Here is a 21416-nt window from a genome sequence, read left to right as displayed (position 1 = left end):
TAGCAAATGACATGTGACAGTCCTGCTAACAGTTTATGGCGGACAAGATTGAGGAGAAGCTATTGGTTTAGGAGTTAAGAGGTTGCCCAAAAATTTGTCATTCCAGCAAATTAAGTGCATAAAGTTTGTAGTTAATTTAATATTAAATGAAATAACAGCAAGAAAAGGAATGAAATGTCCATCACGTAATACTCATCTTCATGAGAAATGCTGTAAATCAAAAGTCAATTTTGTCAAATGAATAATTTTCATTCATGAGATGTGCAATTTTTTTAATGCTATTTTTCAGCTTTACAAGTTCCTGCCTTTACACTTTGGTTCGCGATGCAGTTGATAATACTTTCAGTGTTGGTATAACTAATAATGAAGGATGCACCCAAGGCAGAGAATGCTACAGAAATGTCACAGTTTTCATTGAAGAAAAGGAATATGTCTTGGCCTTGGACAGTATGTTGACGATGATTCTTGAATTAAAAAAACTTAACTATTACCTTTGAAATACTATTGTGACGTTTTTCTTTATTATTCAGCCAAAGGAGATGCTATGATGGCATTGAATGGATTTCAGCGAATTTCTATACCAAGCACAACCAGAGAGTTTACTGTTGAAAGCATTGGGAATTTTGTTGTGCTAAGGTTACATTCCTGTGGCATTACCATCAGGTGGAACAGCAAGGTAATTTAAATCAACTTCACACTTGAATTGATCAAGTACTATATGCATTAAGACAGCCCCGATGCATGGCTGCTGGGAGATTCCAAGAGAGAGATATTAGTGCTAAGGAAGTGTGCCAGTCTGGACACTTTTTCTGTGTAGCAAAATGTTGTACGGATTTTGAAAGCTCTATGCACTCACTAAATATGTGCTATAAAATCATTAACTTAGTATTTAATTTAGTGGCTTTTAATCAGGAAAACCCATGCTAAGGGGCAATAAAACAAGGTTACATGAATTTGGTTAACATTACATGTCCTTAAATTGAAAACTATTACATACATGATGATGAATAAATATCATTTCCTTCAAGAGATAAGCATGCATTCTTCAAGTCTGTATCACACCTATAGTGGCCTTATAAGTACTCCACATGGTTTGTGTAAAAAGTATGAGGGTAGAAGTTTCAGAAAAATAGATTTATTTCATATATTGCTTCTATAACTCAAAATTCTTCAAAGTATATTCCTTGAGCATTGACACCCTTTTGCCAGCGGCTTTCTCAAAGGCTCCCGGGTAGGTGGGTGGAAGGTCCTTGAGGTCAGGCGTGCAAGCTTCTTCAAAGGATGACTTTAAAATATAACTTTGAAATAGATTACTTGATGAAGTAGTCTATTTCAACTATTTCACCACTAAACACACATGTTAGGAAAAAATTGTTACTGTACTTTGTACACAGATCTTGTATTTGGGAGGGTTTTGGACGTTCAACATTGAACCAAACTTGACCCATCCATTGAGGTTAGGAGCATTTGAATTTGGGCAAATGAGGGCCCATTGATGAGACGGACAACAAGTGGCCTATGATAGGTGACCAGGGTAACACAGTTCTAAAGTGCACGGATTTATCATTTTGAATCAGACACTAATGATGGAGTTTCAATAGATCCTGTTGGTGAATTAATTGTGCAAGATATATTTTGGACACTAGTTTATCAGTAATGGATTTAAATCATGCAATAACATTCTGGAATTTATGTACATTTCAACATTTGTTTTGATAGTTTAGTCTTGGGTCATGCAAGACCTGACCCGATAGAGAATACGAGAAACTTTTACCCAGATTATTTGTTGGGAAAGCACCAGGTCATTCTAGTTTAGCCTATTTTGTAAGAATTTCCTTAGCTATGCACTCAATTCACTTCTGCAGAGAAGCTTAGTTTCCTGTTGGCATTTAATTGCAGAATCCAAATGGAAAGACTATCTCATTCGCAGCACAAATATTATATCATAAAAAACATTAGAGCATGAAAGGTCTTTCATTTCCTAGTTTTCAGCTCAATAAGTAAACAATATTTGGAATATTTAGGAAATGGATTTTCAGCATTTTTTAAATTATTTGATATTCGTAGTTCAAAAAATACCCTGAATGTTACAACAAAATACATATCTCTTTCCATTTGATTTTTGCTGAATGCATTTTGTTAGGCCAATGTGGTGCTTGTTGCTGTGGGTTGGGTGTATGGGGATGGGGAAACTTAGCTGTGTCTAAATATGATGCTCTTCCTGTTTATTTTGTTCTTAGACATTTTTCACTTTAACATGCCAATGTCATCCCTAGGACTTCGTGCAAGTGGATGTAAATGAAAACCTGTGGAACAAAACAGCTGGATTATGTGGTCTATTTGATGGCCACTCTGACAATGACCTTCTGAAGAAAGATGGCAGTACCCCCGAAAGTCTGCTTGAATTTGTGAACAGTTGGGAAGTGGATGACCTTGAAGGTAATTTTATTGTGCACTTACCGCAAATGGAAATTAGTAAATATTGCGAATGAAGTTATCATTTATGGTTTATCATATTTGTTTTTTTTTAATTCTTTGTGCAGATCATTGTAGTGACGTGCCATCAGATTTGGATGCATGTTCAAGATCCATACAAGATGTGGATGTGGTGTCAAAAGCTGATGATTTTTGTAAAAAGTTATTAATTGATCCAAAGTTTGCAGAGTGCAGGAAGGTATGGAGTTTTAAATGATACTCTAAAAAAATGTATTATACTATGCAAGAGCAATTTTTTGCATACATACATATATATATATATATATATATATATATATATATATATATATATATATATATATATATATATATATATATATATATATATATATATATATATATATGTATGTATGTATATATATATATATATATATATATATATATATTTTTTTTTTTAAGTAAATCTACCGGTTAAGGTAGGTTTTTCGATGGACACAACTACCAAACAAATATTTTATTACTCCTAACAAAACACAAAATCCATCATCCTACTCTATATCAGGTCCCTCTTCATCTCTGAGTACTTTCTTCCTCCCTTCATCCCATCCAACATCCCTATCCTGTTCCTTGCCTTTCCTCTTTTGCCCAACATTCTACCCTCTATCACAGTCTTCAACATCCCACTGCCGGTCAACACCCCCTTCATCCACTTTTCCTGCCTCCATAGGATTGCTCCCAACAAACCCCTCTCTTCGCCCACCATACCAAATACTTCCTCATTTGTTTTCTTCTCTGCCCATTTCGCCTTCTCCTTTCTTCTCCAAACCCACATTTCAAAAGCCTCCAATCTACGTCTATCCTCCTGCTTCAATGACCACGTTTCCGCACCGTACATAGCTACGCTCCATATCAAAGTTTTTACGAGTCTTTTCTTAACATCCTTACTCAAAGTCCCCGTCATCAACTCCCTCCTCCTTGTAAAAGCCTCTTTGCCTAGCGCAATTCTTCTCCTTACGTCCCTACTACTTTGACCGTGTTGGTCCAAAACACTACCGAGATACGTAAACTGTTCTACCTGCTCTAGTTTTTGCCCTCCTATTTTAATGTTAAGCTTGGCCTTTTTCTTTCCAGAAAATCGCATAACCTTTGTTTTATTAATATTGATTCTCATCCCATACCTGTCGCACTGAATTTCCAATTCACTCAGCAATGCCTGCAGCCCCTTGGCTGACTGACAAACTAAAGCTTGGTCATCAGCAAACCTAACTGATTTTACGAATTCCCCGCCCACTTTCATTCCTACCTCGAGTTCTTCCCATGCCTCTTTAATCATTTCCTCTGCATACAGGTTGAACAGCAACGGTGATAATGGGCAACCCTGCCTTACACCCCTTCCTAACACTGCCCATCCTGACTCCCTGTTTCCCACCCGCACCCGAGCAGTCTGAGACATGTACAGGTTGCGGATTAGCCTCCTTTCCCTCCAATCTATTCCTATATTCTGCAATATACTCATTAGTTTTTCCCAATTCACTCTATCAAACGCTTTTTCGAAATCTACGAAACAGGCAAATACCTCCTGGTTGTGCTCTATATTCCTCTCGATTAATAATCTCAATACTGCAATGGCATCACGCGTACCTCTCCCCTTCCTAAACCCAAACTGATCATCCCCTAAGTAATCATTTGCCCTACTCTCTATCCTTTTGTTTATGATCCTGAGAACAACTTTAGCTGCGTGGGATATCAAACTAATTGTCCTATAGTCCTCACATGACGTGGCCTTTTCCTTTTTCGGAATAGGAACTAAAACTGATCTCACAAAGTCTTCCGGCCAGATTCCCTCCTCATAAATGCTACGGATCAGCTCATATAGCCTCTTCCTCCCACATTTTCCTAAGCATTTTAAAAGTTCCACGGGAATGTTATCTACCCCAACGGCCTTATTTAGTTTCATCTCCTTTAATGCCCTTTCTATCTCATTGTCTAGTATGCCTGGACCTAAGCTGTCTTCCTCTACGTCATTTTCTTTTTCAATGTCTAACTTTGTTGGTCTGAGTTCTTTACTATACAGTTCTTCTATATACTCCTTCCATCTCTCTTGGATCTTTCCTGCGTCAACTATTACCTTACCCGCCTTATCTCTAACTGTTAGCATAGCTCTTCCTTTCTTACTTCCTGATAACGATTTAACTTTACTGTACAGCGCACCGATTTCGCCCTTCCTCTGCAGACTTTCCATATCCTCGCACTGCGTCTTCCACCATGCTTCCTTTGCTTTATTTGTAGCCCGCCTCAATTTATTGTTCAATTCTTTGTACTTTATTTTGCCTAATTCTGTATTTATATTCTTCCATTTTCGCCGCTCATCCATCTTTGTAATCATCTCATCCGTGATCCATGGTTTCCTAGTCCTTATAGCGTTAACGGTTCCAATAGTGTCTTTTGCGGCTTTAGACAACCCTTTCTTGATCATTTCCCATTTTTCTTCGATAGTACTAAGCCCTTTACCATCCTCCATGATTTTCTCTACCGCCTGTTTGTATTCCTTCCTTTTCAACCCATTTAATGCTTCTACATTCCATTTTCTAACTCGCCGCCCCTGCCTTATCTTTTTGAAACGTACGCTACATTTCATAACAACTAAATTGTGGTCTGAGTCCGCATCCGCTCCCGGGAAGCTGTGGGAATTTATCACACTGTTCCTAAACCTGTGTCTAACCAGGATATAATCTAGCTGATATCTTCCTGAGTCACCTGGCATTTTCCATGTATACCTGCGTCTTTTGTGGTGTCTAAACCAAGTGTTGGTGATGACTAACCCCTGTCTCCTGCAGAACTCAACTGCTTTCTCCCCGCGGTCATTCCTCGTGCCTAAACCGTAGTCCCCCACCTCATCACCATCTCTTCCTTTGCCTACCGTCGCATTCCAATCCCCCATCACTATCAAATGTTTCCCTGCAGGAACACACGCGATCATGTCCTCTTAACTGATCGTATATCCTATCCACCTCTTCTTCCTTATGGTTGCCCGGTGGCATGTATACCTGAATAATAACTAAGTTCGTCGGTTCTGCTTTTATCTCCACTAGTAGTATTCTATCCGTTACCTGCTCTATGTTGAATACGCTTCTTCCTACCTCTTCATTTAATACTATGGCATCCCCTCGTTGACTCTCGTCCCCACCGCTGTATATTATTCTATACTTATCACTCCAGTAATCCCCGCTATCTTTCCATCTCACCTCGCATAGACCTAAAATATCTATATTTCCCCTTTCCATCTCTCGCTTAACATTCTCCAATTTCCCTGTCCTCATCATTGTCCTAACATTCCACGTTCCTATTCTAACTAATGTGGTCTTCTTCTCCTGCATCTTCTGTCCTGCTGCTGCTGGTTTTCCCTTGCAAGGGTTTCGTGGGATGACGACCGCGGAAGCCTTGCCTCCCCCGCTGCCGGGCACGACACACGGCCGATTGGGCCGAACCCTGTGGTTGCCAGGACTCAAAATATCTCTATTGTCCATCATATTTTTCTTGGGAATGATAATTGAGGTGGTTTCCCGTTGCCTTCCTCAATAGTGTTTTTAACGTGACACCATCACTTACTGGCCGCCCCACTGGGGTCAGACGCCATTGCAGCCGCCTCACTGAGGAACAGATGCTGCGTGGACTACCTTTCGTCTGGCTCCTAACCTTCGACCTATCTGGCATGGGTGACCCTACCAGGAGCAATTTTTATTACTCCCGCCAGCACAGCTCTAGGGGTCATCAGAACGCACAAGCCCTTCCACCACGTCAAGGTTGTAGTCCGGGGAGGGCCCGGACTACAACCTTATATATATACCTTATAATATATATATATATATATATATACTACCTTGATCAAAAAGTTCCCGGAATAACCACCGTGTGGCGCTCCCATCGTTCCGATTTGAGTTCTGTTTTTTTGTTAAATTGGTACATCTGTTGTTGATATTCCCTTTAAATCTTAGTGTCATAACTTGACATTTGCAAAAGTTACGGTCGGTTTTCGGTATGTCCATCAGTGCTTCCTGCGATTTTTCCATTACTTCCTCTCGGCTGCTAAAACGCGTTCCCCGTAATGGTTTTTTAACTCGATTGAACAGAAAGAAGTCACAGGGAGCCAAATCAGGTGAATTCGGTGGCTGTTGGATGGTATTTGTTGCATTTTTCGTCAAAAAATTACGAATAATGATAGCACTGTGCGACGGTGCATTATCATGGTGCAAAATCCACGAGTTTTCTGCCCACATTTCTGGTCTCTTTCGGCGAATTGCTTCACGCAAACGTCTCATAACGCCCAAATAATACTCTTTGTTTACTGTCTGGCCTTCTGGCAAAAATTCATGATGCACTACACCGTTGTAATCCATGAAAACCGTCAGCATTGCCTTCTTTTTTGACTGAAAACGACGTGGTTTTTTTGGTCTCGGCTCATTTGGTGAACGCCATTCACTTGCCTGATGTCTGGATTGCGTGTCGTACTCATAAACCCACGTCTCGTGTCCAGTAATGATCCTTTTGATGAATGTGGGATCGGATTCAGCCTCGCAAATCATGTCTTTTGCGACGTCAACACGGTCTCTTTTTTGCATGAAATTGAGGTCTTTTGGCACCAACTTTGCTGCTACACGACGGAAACCCAAATCATTAACCACAATGTCTTGGGCGGATCCATAGGCAATGTTCAAGTCCTCCGCTATTTCTCTGATGGTTAATTTGCGGTTATTGACCAACATTTCTTTTACTTTATCAATTTTTTCACCGACTTTCGATGTCGATGGTCTGCCACTGCGTTCATCATCTTCGATTGACTCACGACCACTTCTGAACCGCTCGTGCCACTGGTAAACGACCGTTTTTTTTAGAGAATCGTTGCCGAAACACTTTTCCAACATTTCCAACGTCCGTGCGCCACTAAATCCGTTTTTTACGCAAAATTTAATACAAGTTCGTTGTTGCAAATTTAAATCCATTTCTGAAATTGTAAAAAATCGCCAACACACACAGAGATAGATGTACTCTTGGCTACGTAACTTTTGCAAATGTCAAGTTATGACACTAAGATTTAAAGGGAATATCAAAAACAGATGTACCAATTTAACAAAAAAAACAGAACTCAAATCGGAACGATGGGAGCGCCACACGGTGGTTATTCCGGGAACTTTTTGATCAAGGTAGTATATACATATATATATATACATATATATATAATATATATATATATGTATATATATATATGTGTATATATATATATATATATATATATATATATATATATATATATATATATATATATATATATATATATATATATATATATATATATATATATATATATATATATAGTATATGCTTTCATAGACGTAACACGGAAGTGCCGAATAGTACAATACACAGTAACACATAATATAGAAACACAAAAAAAGAGAACACTCACACGTATTTTCTTGATATTTCGACGGAAACAATCCGTCTTCCTCTGAAGATGTAGAAGTAATGACTGCTGGAATTGTTGAGGTGAGGGGTGCGAGAGAAAGGGAAGGGGGCCAGGGGAAGGGGAGAACGGGAGGCGAAGGAGGGGTGAAAGGAATGGTTGGGGAGAGGAAAGGGAGAGGGAAGGGGTGGAAGTAACAGTTTTAGGCCACTTCCATCAGTGAACGACATTGACGCCCGGATGCTGATAGGCCATACAGATGTAAATGAAAGCCAATTCAAGGGTTTTTAATTCTATAGGGTTATCGGATGTGGGAAGGGACGCTAGGACGGAAACATTGTAACACTGGTTGAAGGGGGTATTATGATGGGAAGCATGTTTAGGGATGGGGAGACCCGCAGACGGGGAGGAGGGATTGCACGAGGCGCGGTGGTTGTTAATCCTAATGTTAAGTGGTGTGGAACATTGGCCTATGTAAAAGGACGGGCAGAGTTTACAGGTAAGAAGATAAACAACATTCTTGGAAGTGCAAGAGGAATAGGGGAAGGGCGGGAGAGAGTTGAATGGTGGGATGGAGTGGGGTGGAGTGGTGAAAATAGGGCAGGTTTTGCATCTTGCTCGATGACATGGAGTGGGTATGGCTCTGGGTGTGTGAGGGGATTTTGAGAGTGGCCTGGTGGATTTGAGGATATCTGCTAGGTTGGCGGGACGTTTGAAGGTGACAGAGGGGCAATTGGGGAGAAGGTTGGAGGAAGTGTTGTGATTTTTGAGGATGGGGAATAGGTCTTTGAGGATGACTTTGAGAGACTGAATGCCTGGGAAGTAGGTCGTACAGATTGAGAGAGGCTGGGAGTCTGTGGTTGACGCAGGCTTGGGGGTGTAGGAATGTTTAAGTATTTTTTTATGGAGGAGAGAATCAGGGTATCCTCGTTGGAGGAGGGAGTGGTGAAGGTTGTTAAGGTATTTGTTAAGGGATTCGGGATGGTTGCAAATGCGGTGACCGCGGATAGAAAGAGAGTAAGGGAGGGAGCGCTTGGTATGGGAGGGGTGACAACTGCTGTAATGAAGGTATTGCTGCTTATTAGTAGGTTTGGTGTGAACAGAGGTAAGGAATTTGTTGTTGCTGAGGGGGACAACACTTCCTCCAACCTTCTCCCCAATTGCCCCTCTGTCACCTTCAAACGTCCCGCCAACCTAGCAGATATCCTCAAATCCACCAGGCCACTCTCAAAATCCCCTCACACACCCAGAGCCATACCCACTCCATGTCATCGAGCAAGATGCAAAACCTGCCCTATTTTCACCACTCCACCCCACTCCATCCCACCATTCAACTCTCTCCCGCCCTTCCCCTATTCCTCTTGCACTTCCAAGAATGTTGTTTATCTTCTTACCTGTAAACTCTGCCCGTCCTTTTACATAGGCCAATGTTCCACACCACTTAACATTAGGATTAACAACCACCGCGCCTCGTGCAATCCCTCCTCCCCGTCTGCGGGTCTCCCCATCCCTAAACATGCTTCCCATCATAATACCCCCTTCAACCAGTGTTACAATGTTTCCGTCCTAGCGTCCCTTCCCACATCCGATAACCCTATAGAATTAAAAACCCTTGAATTGGCTTTCATTTACATCTGTATGGCCTATCAGCATCCGGGCGTCAATGTCGTTCACTGATGGAAGTGGCCTAAAACTGTTACTTCCACCCCTTCCCTCTCCCTTTCCTCTCCCCAACCATTCCTTTCACCCCTCCTTCGCCTCCCGTTCTCCCCTTCCCCTGGCCCCCTTCCCTTTCTCTCGCACCCCTCACCTCAACAATTCCAGCAGTCATTACTTCTACATCTTCAGAGGAAGACGGATTGTTTCCGTCGAAATATCAAGAAAATACGTGTGAGTGTTCTCTTTTTTTGTGTTTCTATATTATGTGTTACTGTGTATTGTACTATATATATATATGTATGTATATATATATATATATATATATATATATATGTATATATATATATGTATATATATATGTATATATATATATATATATATATATATATATATATATATATATATATATATGTATATATATATATATATATGTATATATATATGTATATATATATATATATATATATATATATATATATATATATATATATATATGTATATATATATATATATGTATATATATATATATATATATATATATATATATATATATATATATATATATATATATATATATATATATATATATATATACATACATCTTCGAAATGGAACGCTCTTTGGTGATGCACAAATATATGAAAACACAGATGTAGATTTTTAAACCATAAAGACCCAAAGCAAGGACACTCACAATATGTTGTTTTGACGTGTCGACGGCTTGGCCGTTGTCTTCAGAACCATCATCTATCTGAAGACGACGGCCGAGCCATCGAAACGTCAAAACAACATATTGTGAGTGTCCTTTCTTTGTGTCTCTGTAGTTTAAAAATCTTCATCTGCGTTTATATATACATACACACACACACACAAATATACATATTCATACATATGTATACATACCAAAATACTACTATATTTACATATTATTTGGTTAAGTCAGAAGTGATGTGTAGTGACAATTCAGTGTACAGAGTTGGTGAGGAAAGTGGAAAGATGCAGATTACGAGTGGGAAAAAGTCTCCTTGACCAGGACTTGAATCACAGACCTCTTTCATTTTCTGGGCTAACGCTCTAATAATTAAACTTTCAAGGAAACATTACCCTGATTGTTTGGTCAAGAGGTGGCGCATGGGAGTTGTTTCACCCATGACCAGGGAAATGTGGTTTCTTCAACAGTTTAATTGGTAGAACATTGGCCTGGTAAGGCAAAGGTCAGTCATTCAAATCCCAGTCAAAGTGACCTTTCTCTGCTGGTAATCTGTACCATTCCACCTTCCCTACCTATCCTTGTGTTTGTCTTTTATGTGTGTTTCTATCCCGTTTCCTCATATCTATATTCATGTGAATTTATATTCTTCATTTTGTGGGATTTCGTGCTTGAATGTGTGTATGGAATAAGAATCATAAGAGATGCAATAAGGCTAGTAATTATGTATTATGTGCTTAAGAATGTGGTCCTACCTGTCATACCCTACTATGTGTTTGGCATAATTTTTGTTATAATTTTTCTTTCATTCAGCTAATGGATGTGGCTCCATATTATGGGGCATGCAGGTGGGATTACTGTGCGTGCCAGAAATTGGAACCAGCAGAATGTGGTTGCTCAACCATATCTGTGTTTGTGCAAGAATGCAGTCGTCTTGGAGTAAAAGAAATGCCAAATTGGAGGGATAAAGTCACTTGCCGTAAGTACCTCACACTTCACATTATTCTACAGACCTATTCTATCTAATAATGCAATGAAATCAATTTATATTACCTAGATCATACATAGGAGAAACTGTCACTGTAAGCGGCAAATGTGGTACAGATTTATTTGTCAAAATATTCATGAAAAAAATCCCAGTCAAATTTAATATTTTACCTTTGAAGTACGAGAGTCATTCAACAAGTTCTTGGGAAAAAATGGAAAAATACATTTTTATGGGTAATTTTTGTATTTTTCAACAAAATCTCCCAGAACTCCATACACTTTTCTCAGTATTTCTCCTAACTTCTTTAAGCTATCCAAAAATTAGGATTTCAGGAGGTTCTCAAAATAGTCATCTGTATATACTATATTCAACAGATTCTGACGAGATGTATTGGAAGTTTGTCATTATGAGGAAAACAAAATTTGCACTTTTCTGGTACCTCAAGATGGTTCGATGGACTGAAACGTGTTGTACGTTACAAATAAATCGATGGAAAAGTGCAAATTTTGTCTTTCTGATACACATCTGCGTTGTATTATTTTCCGCAGAGCCATTTTTCAAGTTTGGGAATGAAGAGTCACTGGGGGACAAATCTGGGGAATATTTTGGATGTTGTGATAGTTCAAACTTTTATTGTTTTCACTATAAAACAGTGCAGATGTGCGCCCATACATTTCCTTGATGGAAGAGATCCTTTTTCTTTGCCAAATGAGGAAGTTTTTCCTTGGTTGCTTGGCTAAACCAGTGCAATAACAACATATAATACTCTCTATTTATCGCTTGTCCTTTTTGCCTGTAACTGATATAGACGATGCATTGGTCCTCCCAAAAAATCATTTCCATCACCTTGTGAGGCGATTTCACCATCTTTGCATTCTTTGGAGCCAGATTGCTTTTAGAAACTAACTGTTTTGACTGCATCTTGCGATAGGCATCCTGTGGCCTCAACTATTTTGTAAGCTTTGATTCGTTGATGCCTCAAGAGCATAAGGTGGATTGTGTCAATCTTTTCAGAGAAAGTCACTTCACATTACAGTTCTTGTTCCACTTGTTGAATGGTTTTATTTGTCCAGATACTGGGCCTGCCACTCCACTTTTCATCTATACAGTAGTGTGGGCATCTCTGAGGAGTCAACACCGCTGCGGTCTAACCTCTCCTTCACTCATTACTGTAGGCTGTCCATAGCCTAGGCACAAGTCACAATGAATTTGGACAGCTGATGATCCTTTTGCGCACAAAAATCAAATCACAGCATACAATATGCAACTAGCGGGAGCAATGATTTTCATACACACATGTTATCCTAACTCACTGACAGGCTGACGACATCTGAATCAAAACAATAACTTCGGTGGGTTCAGAAAATTTTAATTGATGACACTCCTTCTTTACAACTTTGCTGTGACCTGGCAATATTTAAATACTAGAAAATGGCCCTTATTTGTTGATTATGCCTCATATTGTTAAATTAACAGAATGGTGATGCATTGATTGAAGTTTATATTTTGTGCTTTTGCATAAATTAATTTTACAAAATCAGTATTAAATTAAGAAGTATGTTGAAAATTGGGGCACACATATCTTTCATACATGCATATGCATCTTAATAATATAAATATGAATAAATCATTCAATGAAATGGCAGATATCACTTGAAAAAATGCTTAAGTGACATTTTTGCTATTTTTAACAAGTATTTGATGTATTAGTATTTTTTAAAAGTTTTTTGATGATTTTTGGTATGTCATGATTCCTTAATTTCTAATATTTTACTAAATTGAGTGGAAGATGGGTGGGAATGAAAAATTCCTCATCAACACCATGTGTTATTGACCCAAGAATTGGTTAGTGGTAGAATTCCATTCTTCTGCAACCTGCCTTCATTTTGTCATAGCTCATTGCCCTGACGTCTGCCATCACCTACACCTCAGTTTAATTCACTCTTGTCCCTCCTCCACTCTACCTTTCCTTCCGTCCTCAGCAATCCATCGCAATATCATGGTGCTTCAACTTGTTTCATGACCTCCATCTATCTATCTATCCATCTATCTTCAAGTTGTTTCCCCTCTACCTCTGTGCCCTCCCTCCCTTTCAGGCATCACCCACTCTTCAAGGGGCTTACTTCTCCACGTGCCACCCTATAAATTTGATTTTAATCATTCTGGTGGAAATTGTATGATACCACACTTTCATTTCCACTGATCTCCTCTTTTCGCCTTCTCCTATTTCCTGGCTCCTAAATGTTCCTATGATAGTGAAATATCACCTTTTTGAAGCTTAGATTCCAGATTGTGAATTTTGGCTGGGAATTGAGTTACAAAATCCCAATTAATTAAATAGTTTAATGTGAATTTTGTTACCTAGTGCATAGCATTTATTCCCATGCCACTCCTTTGAATGGATATCAGTAATTCACATTTCACCTTTCCTGTGTAAACCTGTGTATCACCGCCCCACCCAAGCCATGAAATGAAAGAAATAATCTGAAATACTCAAATTGACTGAAATAATAATTTTAATGGATGTAAAAGCATTTACTTTAACATCTTTGGTTACAAACATAGAATTTTCTGCGAAAATACTGATAGTGTCATTTCCCCCCACTCTTCCCAATCCATTCCCCTTATTATGATATATGTAATCCAAAATTTGCCTCTCAGCTGAATTGACTATCTCTGATGAACAGTTTGTGGCAAGTAAATCATGAGTTGCCTTTGCCAATGGCAGAAATATTTTGTTATTTTGATTCTATTTAATTAATGGATGTTTATCAGAACCCTGTGATGACTGTTTAGAACCTCCATGGACTTCAATTTGAAAACACGTCACACCTGATGGCATGCAAGCTCATTCTCGCCCATTCACTCAATCCTTCAGATGTGTTCGGAGATGGGGACCTTGGCGTGTCACATGCGCTCATACTTTTGGGATTTACAAGATATCTCCTTTGCCAATGACCCGTCATTCACACAGAAATTACAAAACAGAAGAGGAAGGACCTAAGCTAACGCTCAATCACTCGGGTGTCTTAGACCTTTGTAAATCGCACTCACTCACTTGTTCAGGGTTAACAGGGATTCCTCCAATGCCGCTGACCAGTCAATCACGCAGATGAAAACAAAAAGATGCTATGGAAGATAGTAGGCAGTGGGGCTAGGCAAGCGCCGAGAGAAAACCTGACAGCATGTGCTTCGCTTGCCAAGCAGGCCTCTTCTTCTTCTCTTCATTAATTCCCAACCTCTTCTTCAGAGCAAAAACTTTTCCATTCCCTGAAACTCTTCCTTATCTCTTTTGACTCATTTCTCTTCCAGTGAATGTTTTGCTTCCAAATTTCTCATTTTAATATTTTCTTCATCCTTCTCTAGACTCTGAATCATACCTTCATATATTGGCATAGGTAGACTCATCAAATAGAAGCATGCTAGAGTTTGATCTAATGCCTTGGTGCCAGATTTAGCCCCCTTCCTGTTCAGACCCTCAAGTTTTGCAATATAATCTTGCACACTTACATCAGTTTTGGTTATGTTTGTTGGTTCCTTTGTGAAATTAATGCATGCATTTGCCTAGTATGAGCGAAATATACTTTGCGCTGTCACACTTGCCTATATCCCCAGAAAATTGTCGCTCATGGTTAGTAATAAAAATGATGAGACCTTTGAACTTATTTTTACTTCTCCTGGCAACATAGTCTCACTATTGAAAACAAGTGATAAATTAAGTAGTTTCAAATTGAAACTCAATAACTTTCTCTCGATGAAGTGTTGTTATTCATTGAATGAATTTTTAAATGATAAGCAGTTGTAATGCATTGTGTTCTTATTACATACTTTAATGATATGCTCTTTTTTTATGAAGCATGTTCAGAGTGTAGAAATGTACTTATATTGTACTTTTGTTTGTGTTTGACGTCTCCTACTCCTACATGATGTGTTTGGTCAGTGGACAATAAATATATTATATTATTATAACCTGACTCAATTCTATTGGTAAACTGTTTCTGATTGAGGACTGCGCACTCATTGACCACATAATACTAATTTTATTCTTCGAACCTTGGGATATCGAACCCTTCATGTGTCCAAGACTTATTTGCTGTGATCACCTCATTACTTTCTACCAATAAATAAATATATATATATACATATATATATATATATATATATATATATATATATATATATATATATATATATATATATATATATATATATATATATATATATATATATATATATATAAACACACACATATATATATATATATATATATATATTTATATTATTATTATATATGTTATTATATATATATGTTATATATATTATTATATATGTATTATTATATATTTATATTATATATATGTGTATATATATATATATATATATATATATATATATATATATATATATATATATATATATATATATATATATATATATATATATATTCATACTAGTATCAGAAAAAATTTGTTAATGGTTTTTCGGAACGAGATAACCACACATTAATAGAAAAAGCACAATAGTGGTATTTCGGAATGAGTCAAAGAGAAAAATAGACTCCTCTAAAAAGCTTCTCCTTCTTAAATAGCTGTACTATGCATGAAGTATTGAATATTAGGGAATTAACTCTATGAAATTAAAAAAAGGTATCTTTTTCTCAATTGGTTAGACTTCACCTGGATAATTCATTGAGGATTTAGGAGGCTTCAGAGAGGATCTCATTTCTGATATGGGCAAGATACCTAATCTGCCTATTTCTTAATAAATAATTGTGCCATGATTATGGAAAAACCTGGGAGTTTTCAATTATTTGCTGCATCGAAGCACAAAGAAATATTGAACTTGGACTTAAATGTGTCAGTGATGAGTACATCCATGCTGTGGGGTGTCTTCATGAGTTGTATAGTTCTTTTTCTATCGCTCATCGTAATTAGCTTTCAATATTTTTTTTTAGCCATGAAATGTGAAGATGGCAAAGTTTATTCAACATGTGGTCCCACAATTCAGCAAACTTGTGGATCGGCAGTGGAGTCGTCCTCAGTTTCCCTCTCAACCAAGTCTGTGTTTTGCGTGGAGGGATGCTTCTGCCCCGAGGGGACTTTGCTGCACAATGGAAAGTGCATCCAGCAGTCAGAGTGCCCGTGCCAACTCAGAGGCAAACAGTTCTCTCCTGGGGAGACTGTGCCGAGCGATTGCAATACATGCAGGTAAACCAGCTAAGAATAATGTAAGTTAGTTCTCCACGTACCATTTCATGTGTCATATGAATCCATTGGTGCCTGGCTAAGAGTCATACGGTAAAATTCAAACTTCCTTTGGAGAAGGAAACTACCTTTCTTTCATACAGTATTTTAACTTAATATCTTACTACATATGTTAGTCCTCCAAGTTTCATTAAAATTCAGATAGATGTCAAGTATTTTAAATAAGATCTCTTTTAAAATCCTGGTGTATGAATGGTTTTGTATCCGACGAAATATGCCATTGATAAAAGTCATGCAATTTTAAATGCTTAAGCTATATTATCTTGTTTCTACTAAAGTGAATCTTTGGTTATGTTTCCTGTTCCTCATTAAATTTTGATTCTGAATAGCGCTAGAATTAATTTATCACATCAGAGATTTGACTTTTGTTCTATATGATTTGGATGTTTTGACATTTAATTGGGAAAATAATTTTTAAAATTCTAAAATTTTTATATTTCCATTCATATAATGTGTTCTTGATTGGTATGTAAATTTATATGAATGATTAATACCTAAATTAATTATGCAAAAAATACATATTTCACAAAAATTTATTCGAGTAGGCCAATAAAATTTTATTGATTAAATGTTTTTTGAAAAACCATGTGAAATAGAATTTGTAACTAGCGAAGAAATGGACCCAAAAATGTGAATTGTATTGATTTCCTGTGGGGAGTTGGTTCTCTTTTATTCTGTGATTGTTGGATCCCATTGTATATACTTACATCAGTATAGTGCCGCAAATATTTTGCTGCGATATTTGTGTGGATGGTTGAAAACATAACTCTTATTATATTTAAAAAGCATCACCAAAGTGCCTGGTCGATTGTCCTCCTCTAGTCATATATTTTTCTTGGCATATGCATTCTTACAATATCTTTCAACTGTAATTTATTGTTACGATGGTTTCAGGCTTCTTTTTGTGCAAAATATTGTGACACATGTGATACTCATTGGTAAGAAAAAAGTACAAAAGATAGATACGAGGGTGGTCCTATAAGTACCCGGCCTGACCTAGAGGTGGCAGTAGTTGTTTGAAATATATCACTGTATTAGAAATTATGCAATCTGTAAAGCATATGTTTCAAGTTTGAAGATGCTACATCGTTTAGTATTTGTATGAAAGCCATCAATAGTGAACATTTTGAGTGAATTTATGAAAATGGAGAAAATTGGTCATCATAATATGATACAATACTTTTATTTGAATGGCCTCAGCCCAACCAAGATAAAAGCTGAACTGGATTCTACTCTGGGTGAGTCTGCTATTTTGTTTACAACAGTCAAACATTGGGTAGCAGAGTTTAAACAAGGCCGTACGAGCTGTCAACACGAACATCGCATTGGTCGACCAAATGAGGTGACGACTCAAGAAACGGTTAAGAAAATCCACAAAGAGATACTGGATGATCGTTGACTCAAAGTGCACGAGCTAGCAGACGTAGTAGGCGTTTCAAAAAGTGCGGTACATCACACCTTAACTGAAAATTTGGACATGAGAAAGCTGTGTGCAAGATGGGTGCCACGTTTGCTCACACTCGAGCGAAACCAGTGTCGTGAAGATGTCTCAATTGAGTGTTTAGCAAAGTTTCACAGCAACAAAGGAGAATGATTTTTGCACCGCTTCATAGCCATGGATGAAACATGGGTCCATCACTTCACACCGGAGACAAAAGAACAATCAAAACAATGGATTCAAAAGGGAGAACCGCCTCCAAAGAAGGCGAAGACCGTTTCATCTGCAGGCAAGGTCATGGCGTTGGTTTTTTGGGATGAGCGTGGGATAATTTTCATTGACTCTCTTGAAAAAGGAAAAAATATCAACGGCGAGTATTATGCGAACTTATTGCAACGCTTGAGCGAAGAAATAATGCAAAAACGGCCGCATTTGGCTAAGAAGAAAGTGCTGTTTCATCAAGGCAATGCACCAGCTCACAAATACGTTATTGTATTGGCCAAAATTCATGAATCCAAGTTTGAATTGCTACCTCATGCCTCACCCTATTTGCCAGATTCAGCTTCCTTGGATTATTTTCTGTTCACAAACTTGAAAAAATGGCTCGGTGGTCAAAGATTTTCCAACCGTGAAAAAGTGATGTCGGCAGTTAATGGCTATTTTGAGGAGCAAGACAGCTCTTATGATAAAAAGGGTATCGAACTTATTGAACATCACTGGGGAAAGTTTATAGAGCTGAAAGGAGATTATGTTGAAAAATAAATACATTTTTTCCAAAATTTTTGCATTTTTTTTGTTGGGTCGGGTAGTACTGAGACCACCCTCGTAATTTCAATTCCTTATTATTTATCATGAACTGCACCCAATTATTTCTCATGCATGCCTTTCATGGAACTGCCTCTTGCTTTGCATTTGACAATTCAGACTCATAAGGTTGAGCCACGAGTAATTTATATTATTGCAGTCTTTGTTTCTGCTCTAGTCATGTGTCATAATAAAGCCTCCCACTGAGTAAATATGAAGTTTAATGTATCAAGGTTCACCAAGTTATTATTAATTTCATATGGAAGTGAGAATTGGTAGAAGAAATAGAAAATGAAGATAAATGATAAATGCTAGCTCTTGTCATGTTCTCTATGAAATTTAATGTTAAAAGCAATTGAATTTGAGCAAATGGCGATATGTACACTTCTCTTGTGGTAACTTGTGATAAGAATCTTCAACTAATTTCTCTTTAAATTAAAAAATTGCACAAGTACGAATAAGAAATTCCCTTTTTTCATGCTATGCCTCTATCTAGATATGATTGCTGATTCAATATCTGATTGCATTTGAAAAATTCATTTCATGAATTATTTTTTGCAGTAGCATCAATTGGTATGAACTACTTAGGTGATGGTGTAATTTCTTTAAATGGAATTAAAGAGTCACTTAATCATCTTCATGTAAATTTTTTTCCTCATTTCTCAATTTATTAGACATCATCATGTGTTGTTTTTTTGTTCCACAGTTATTATTATTAGGTAATCTACCTGTTAAGGTAGGTTTTTGGATGGACGTAATTACTAATTGAATAATTTGTGGCCCCTAGCAAAACACAACATCCTACTCTACATCAGGTCCCTCTTCATCTCTGAGTACTTTCTTCCTCCCTTCATCCCGTCCAACATCCCTATCCTGTTCCTTCCCTTTCCTCATTTGCCCAACATTTTCCCCTCAATTACAGTCTTCAACATCCCGCTGCCGGTCAATACCCCCCTCAGCCACTTTTCCTGTCTCCATAGGATTTCTCCCAACAAGCCCCTCTCTTCGCCCAACAGACCAAGTACTTCCTCATTTGTTTTCTTCTCTGTCCATTTCACCTTCTCCATTCTTCTCCACACCCACATTTCAAAAGCTTCCAGTCTACGTCTATCCTCCTGCTTCAATGACCACATTTCCGCTCCGTAGATAGCTACGCTCCAAATCAAAGTTTTTAGGAGTCTTTTCTTAACATCCTTACTCAACGTCCCCGTCATCAACTCCCTCCTCCTTGTGAAAGCTTCTTTGCCAAGCGCAATTCTTCTCCTTACGTCCTGACTACTTTGACCCTGTTGGTCCAAAACACTACGGAGATAAGTAAACTGTTCTACCTGCCTTAGTTTCTGTTCCACAGTATGCATGCACTTTTGTCTCATATACCTATTCATTTGACTGATGCTGCACTCCAATTCCATTGCTGTGTCCACCACTGTTACACTGTTTTGAGGTGCACAAGTGCAGCCAGGTCACAGAATGGCCTCCTACTGTCCTCAAAAGTTTCAGCATTGCATTTGCGCTTCCTTTTAATGACCTTGATTGTAATATCCTGATTGTCCTGCTCTTGTCAGATGCGAAGGTGGGATGTGGACGTGCACTCAGGCCAAGTGTGGAGCTAGGTGCTCTTCCATAGGTGACCCACATTATGTGACGTTTGATGGTCGACACTACAACTTCATGGGGAAGTGCTCTTATCACCTTGTCAAGGGAGACAACTACAGCATTGAAGCGGAGAATGTGGCTTGTGCTGGTTCCATCTCTGAGGTAAAGATTTTGTGCCCAAATTGAAATGATGATGGCAGTAATTATTTTTCTATTTTATTGATTGCCTTAGGTTTTATCATTTCATAAACTTCAGTCTGCAATATCCCTTATTTATCTCTTACGAACACCTCGCCTGATGAGGATGGCATTGCTGTTGAGGTGGTCTTGTGCCTCCCTCCTATTCTCTCTTATTGCCCTCGTCCTTTGATCCTTTTTCTCTGACACCTTTTGTGCATCACACATCCTGCCCCGATCTCCCTTGACACTACATCACCAACCCTGTGATCACCTTGTGTTCCTCCCAAACAGGTGCCTCTGTTACCAACACCAAACTGGTCCAGCAGGTCCTCATTGTCTGCAGATTTCTCCAGTGGGCAACCAAGCCCTTAGAGTGGCCATTTCTTGGTTTCTCGTGACTTCCCATTGACAACACCCATAATTTATCTTATCATTGATGATGTACATGTATTTTTACTTCATTGAACTGAATACCCTTGCAAATGTAAATGAGCTTTTTGTTGTCCACAGGCTATGAATTTTCCAGTATCCATTGCTTCTGGTCTCCCATCTTGTACGAAGGCATTGAAAATATTCTATGGTGGTCATGTGATCAAGCTTAAGCAGAACAGGGAGGTAATCTTAAACGGAGAAGAAATCACCGAAGTCCCTTATTCACAGGATGGTATCAACATTCGAATGGTGTCGTCATTATTTTTAATGGGTAAGGAACATTTTTCAGCATGGGTAGGTACTATTTTTAAATTCATGAGAATGCAGAGATCAACGCCATGGGAATTTGCAAATATAATTCACGTTCAGTCAAACATTGAAGACTTGCTCTCAAAAGTCTATTTGCATGACTCCAGTCAATTACACACCCCTTGTAGAAATGAATATGA

General features: G+C 38.2%; 1 protein-coding gene across 1 annotated transcript in view; it reads left to right on the top strand.

Moving 5' to 3' along the window:
- LOC139692782 (hemocytin-like) overlaps positions 1-21416 on the top strand; it is a 201104-nt gene that overhangs the window by 24340 nt on the left and 155348 nt on the right. Inside the window, exons 11-18 of the mRNA XM_071591062.1 lie at positions 290-447; positions 531-676; positions 2277-2439; positions 2544-2674; positions 11079-11244; positions 16208-16460; positions 20325-20517; positions 21046-21238. Coding sequence (XP_071447163.1) covers positions 290-447; positions 531-676; positions 2277-2439; positions 2544-2674; positions 11079-11244; positions 16208-16460; positions 20325-20517; positions 21046-21238 — 1403 coding nt within the window. The remainder of the gene's footprint in view (positions 1-289; positions 448-530; positions 677-2276; positions 2440-2543; positions 2675-11078; positions 11245-16207; positions 16461-20324; positions 20518-21045; positions 21239-21416) is intronic.

The sequence above is a fragment of the Hetaerina americana genome, unplaced genomic scaffold (assembly GCF_022747635.1).
Source record: "Hetaerina americana unplaced genomic scaffold, ioHetAmer1.1.p SCAF_41, whole genome shotgun sequence".
Classification (NCBI taxonomy): Eukaryota; Metazoa; Arthropoda; class Insecta; order Odonata; family Calopterygidae; genus Hetaerina; species Hetaerina americana.
This window is presented reverse-complemented; position numbering and strand designations above follow the sequence as displayed.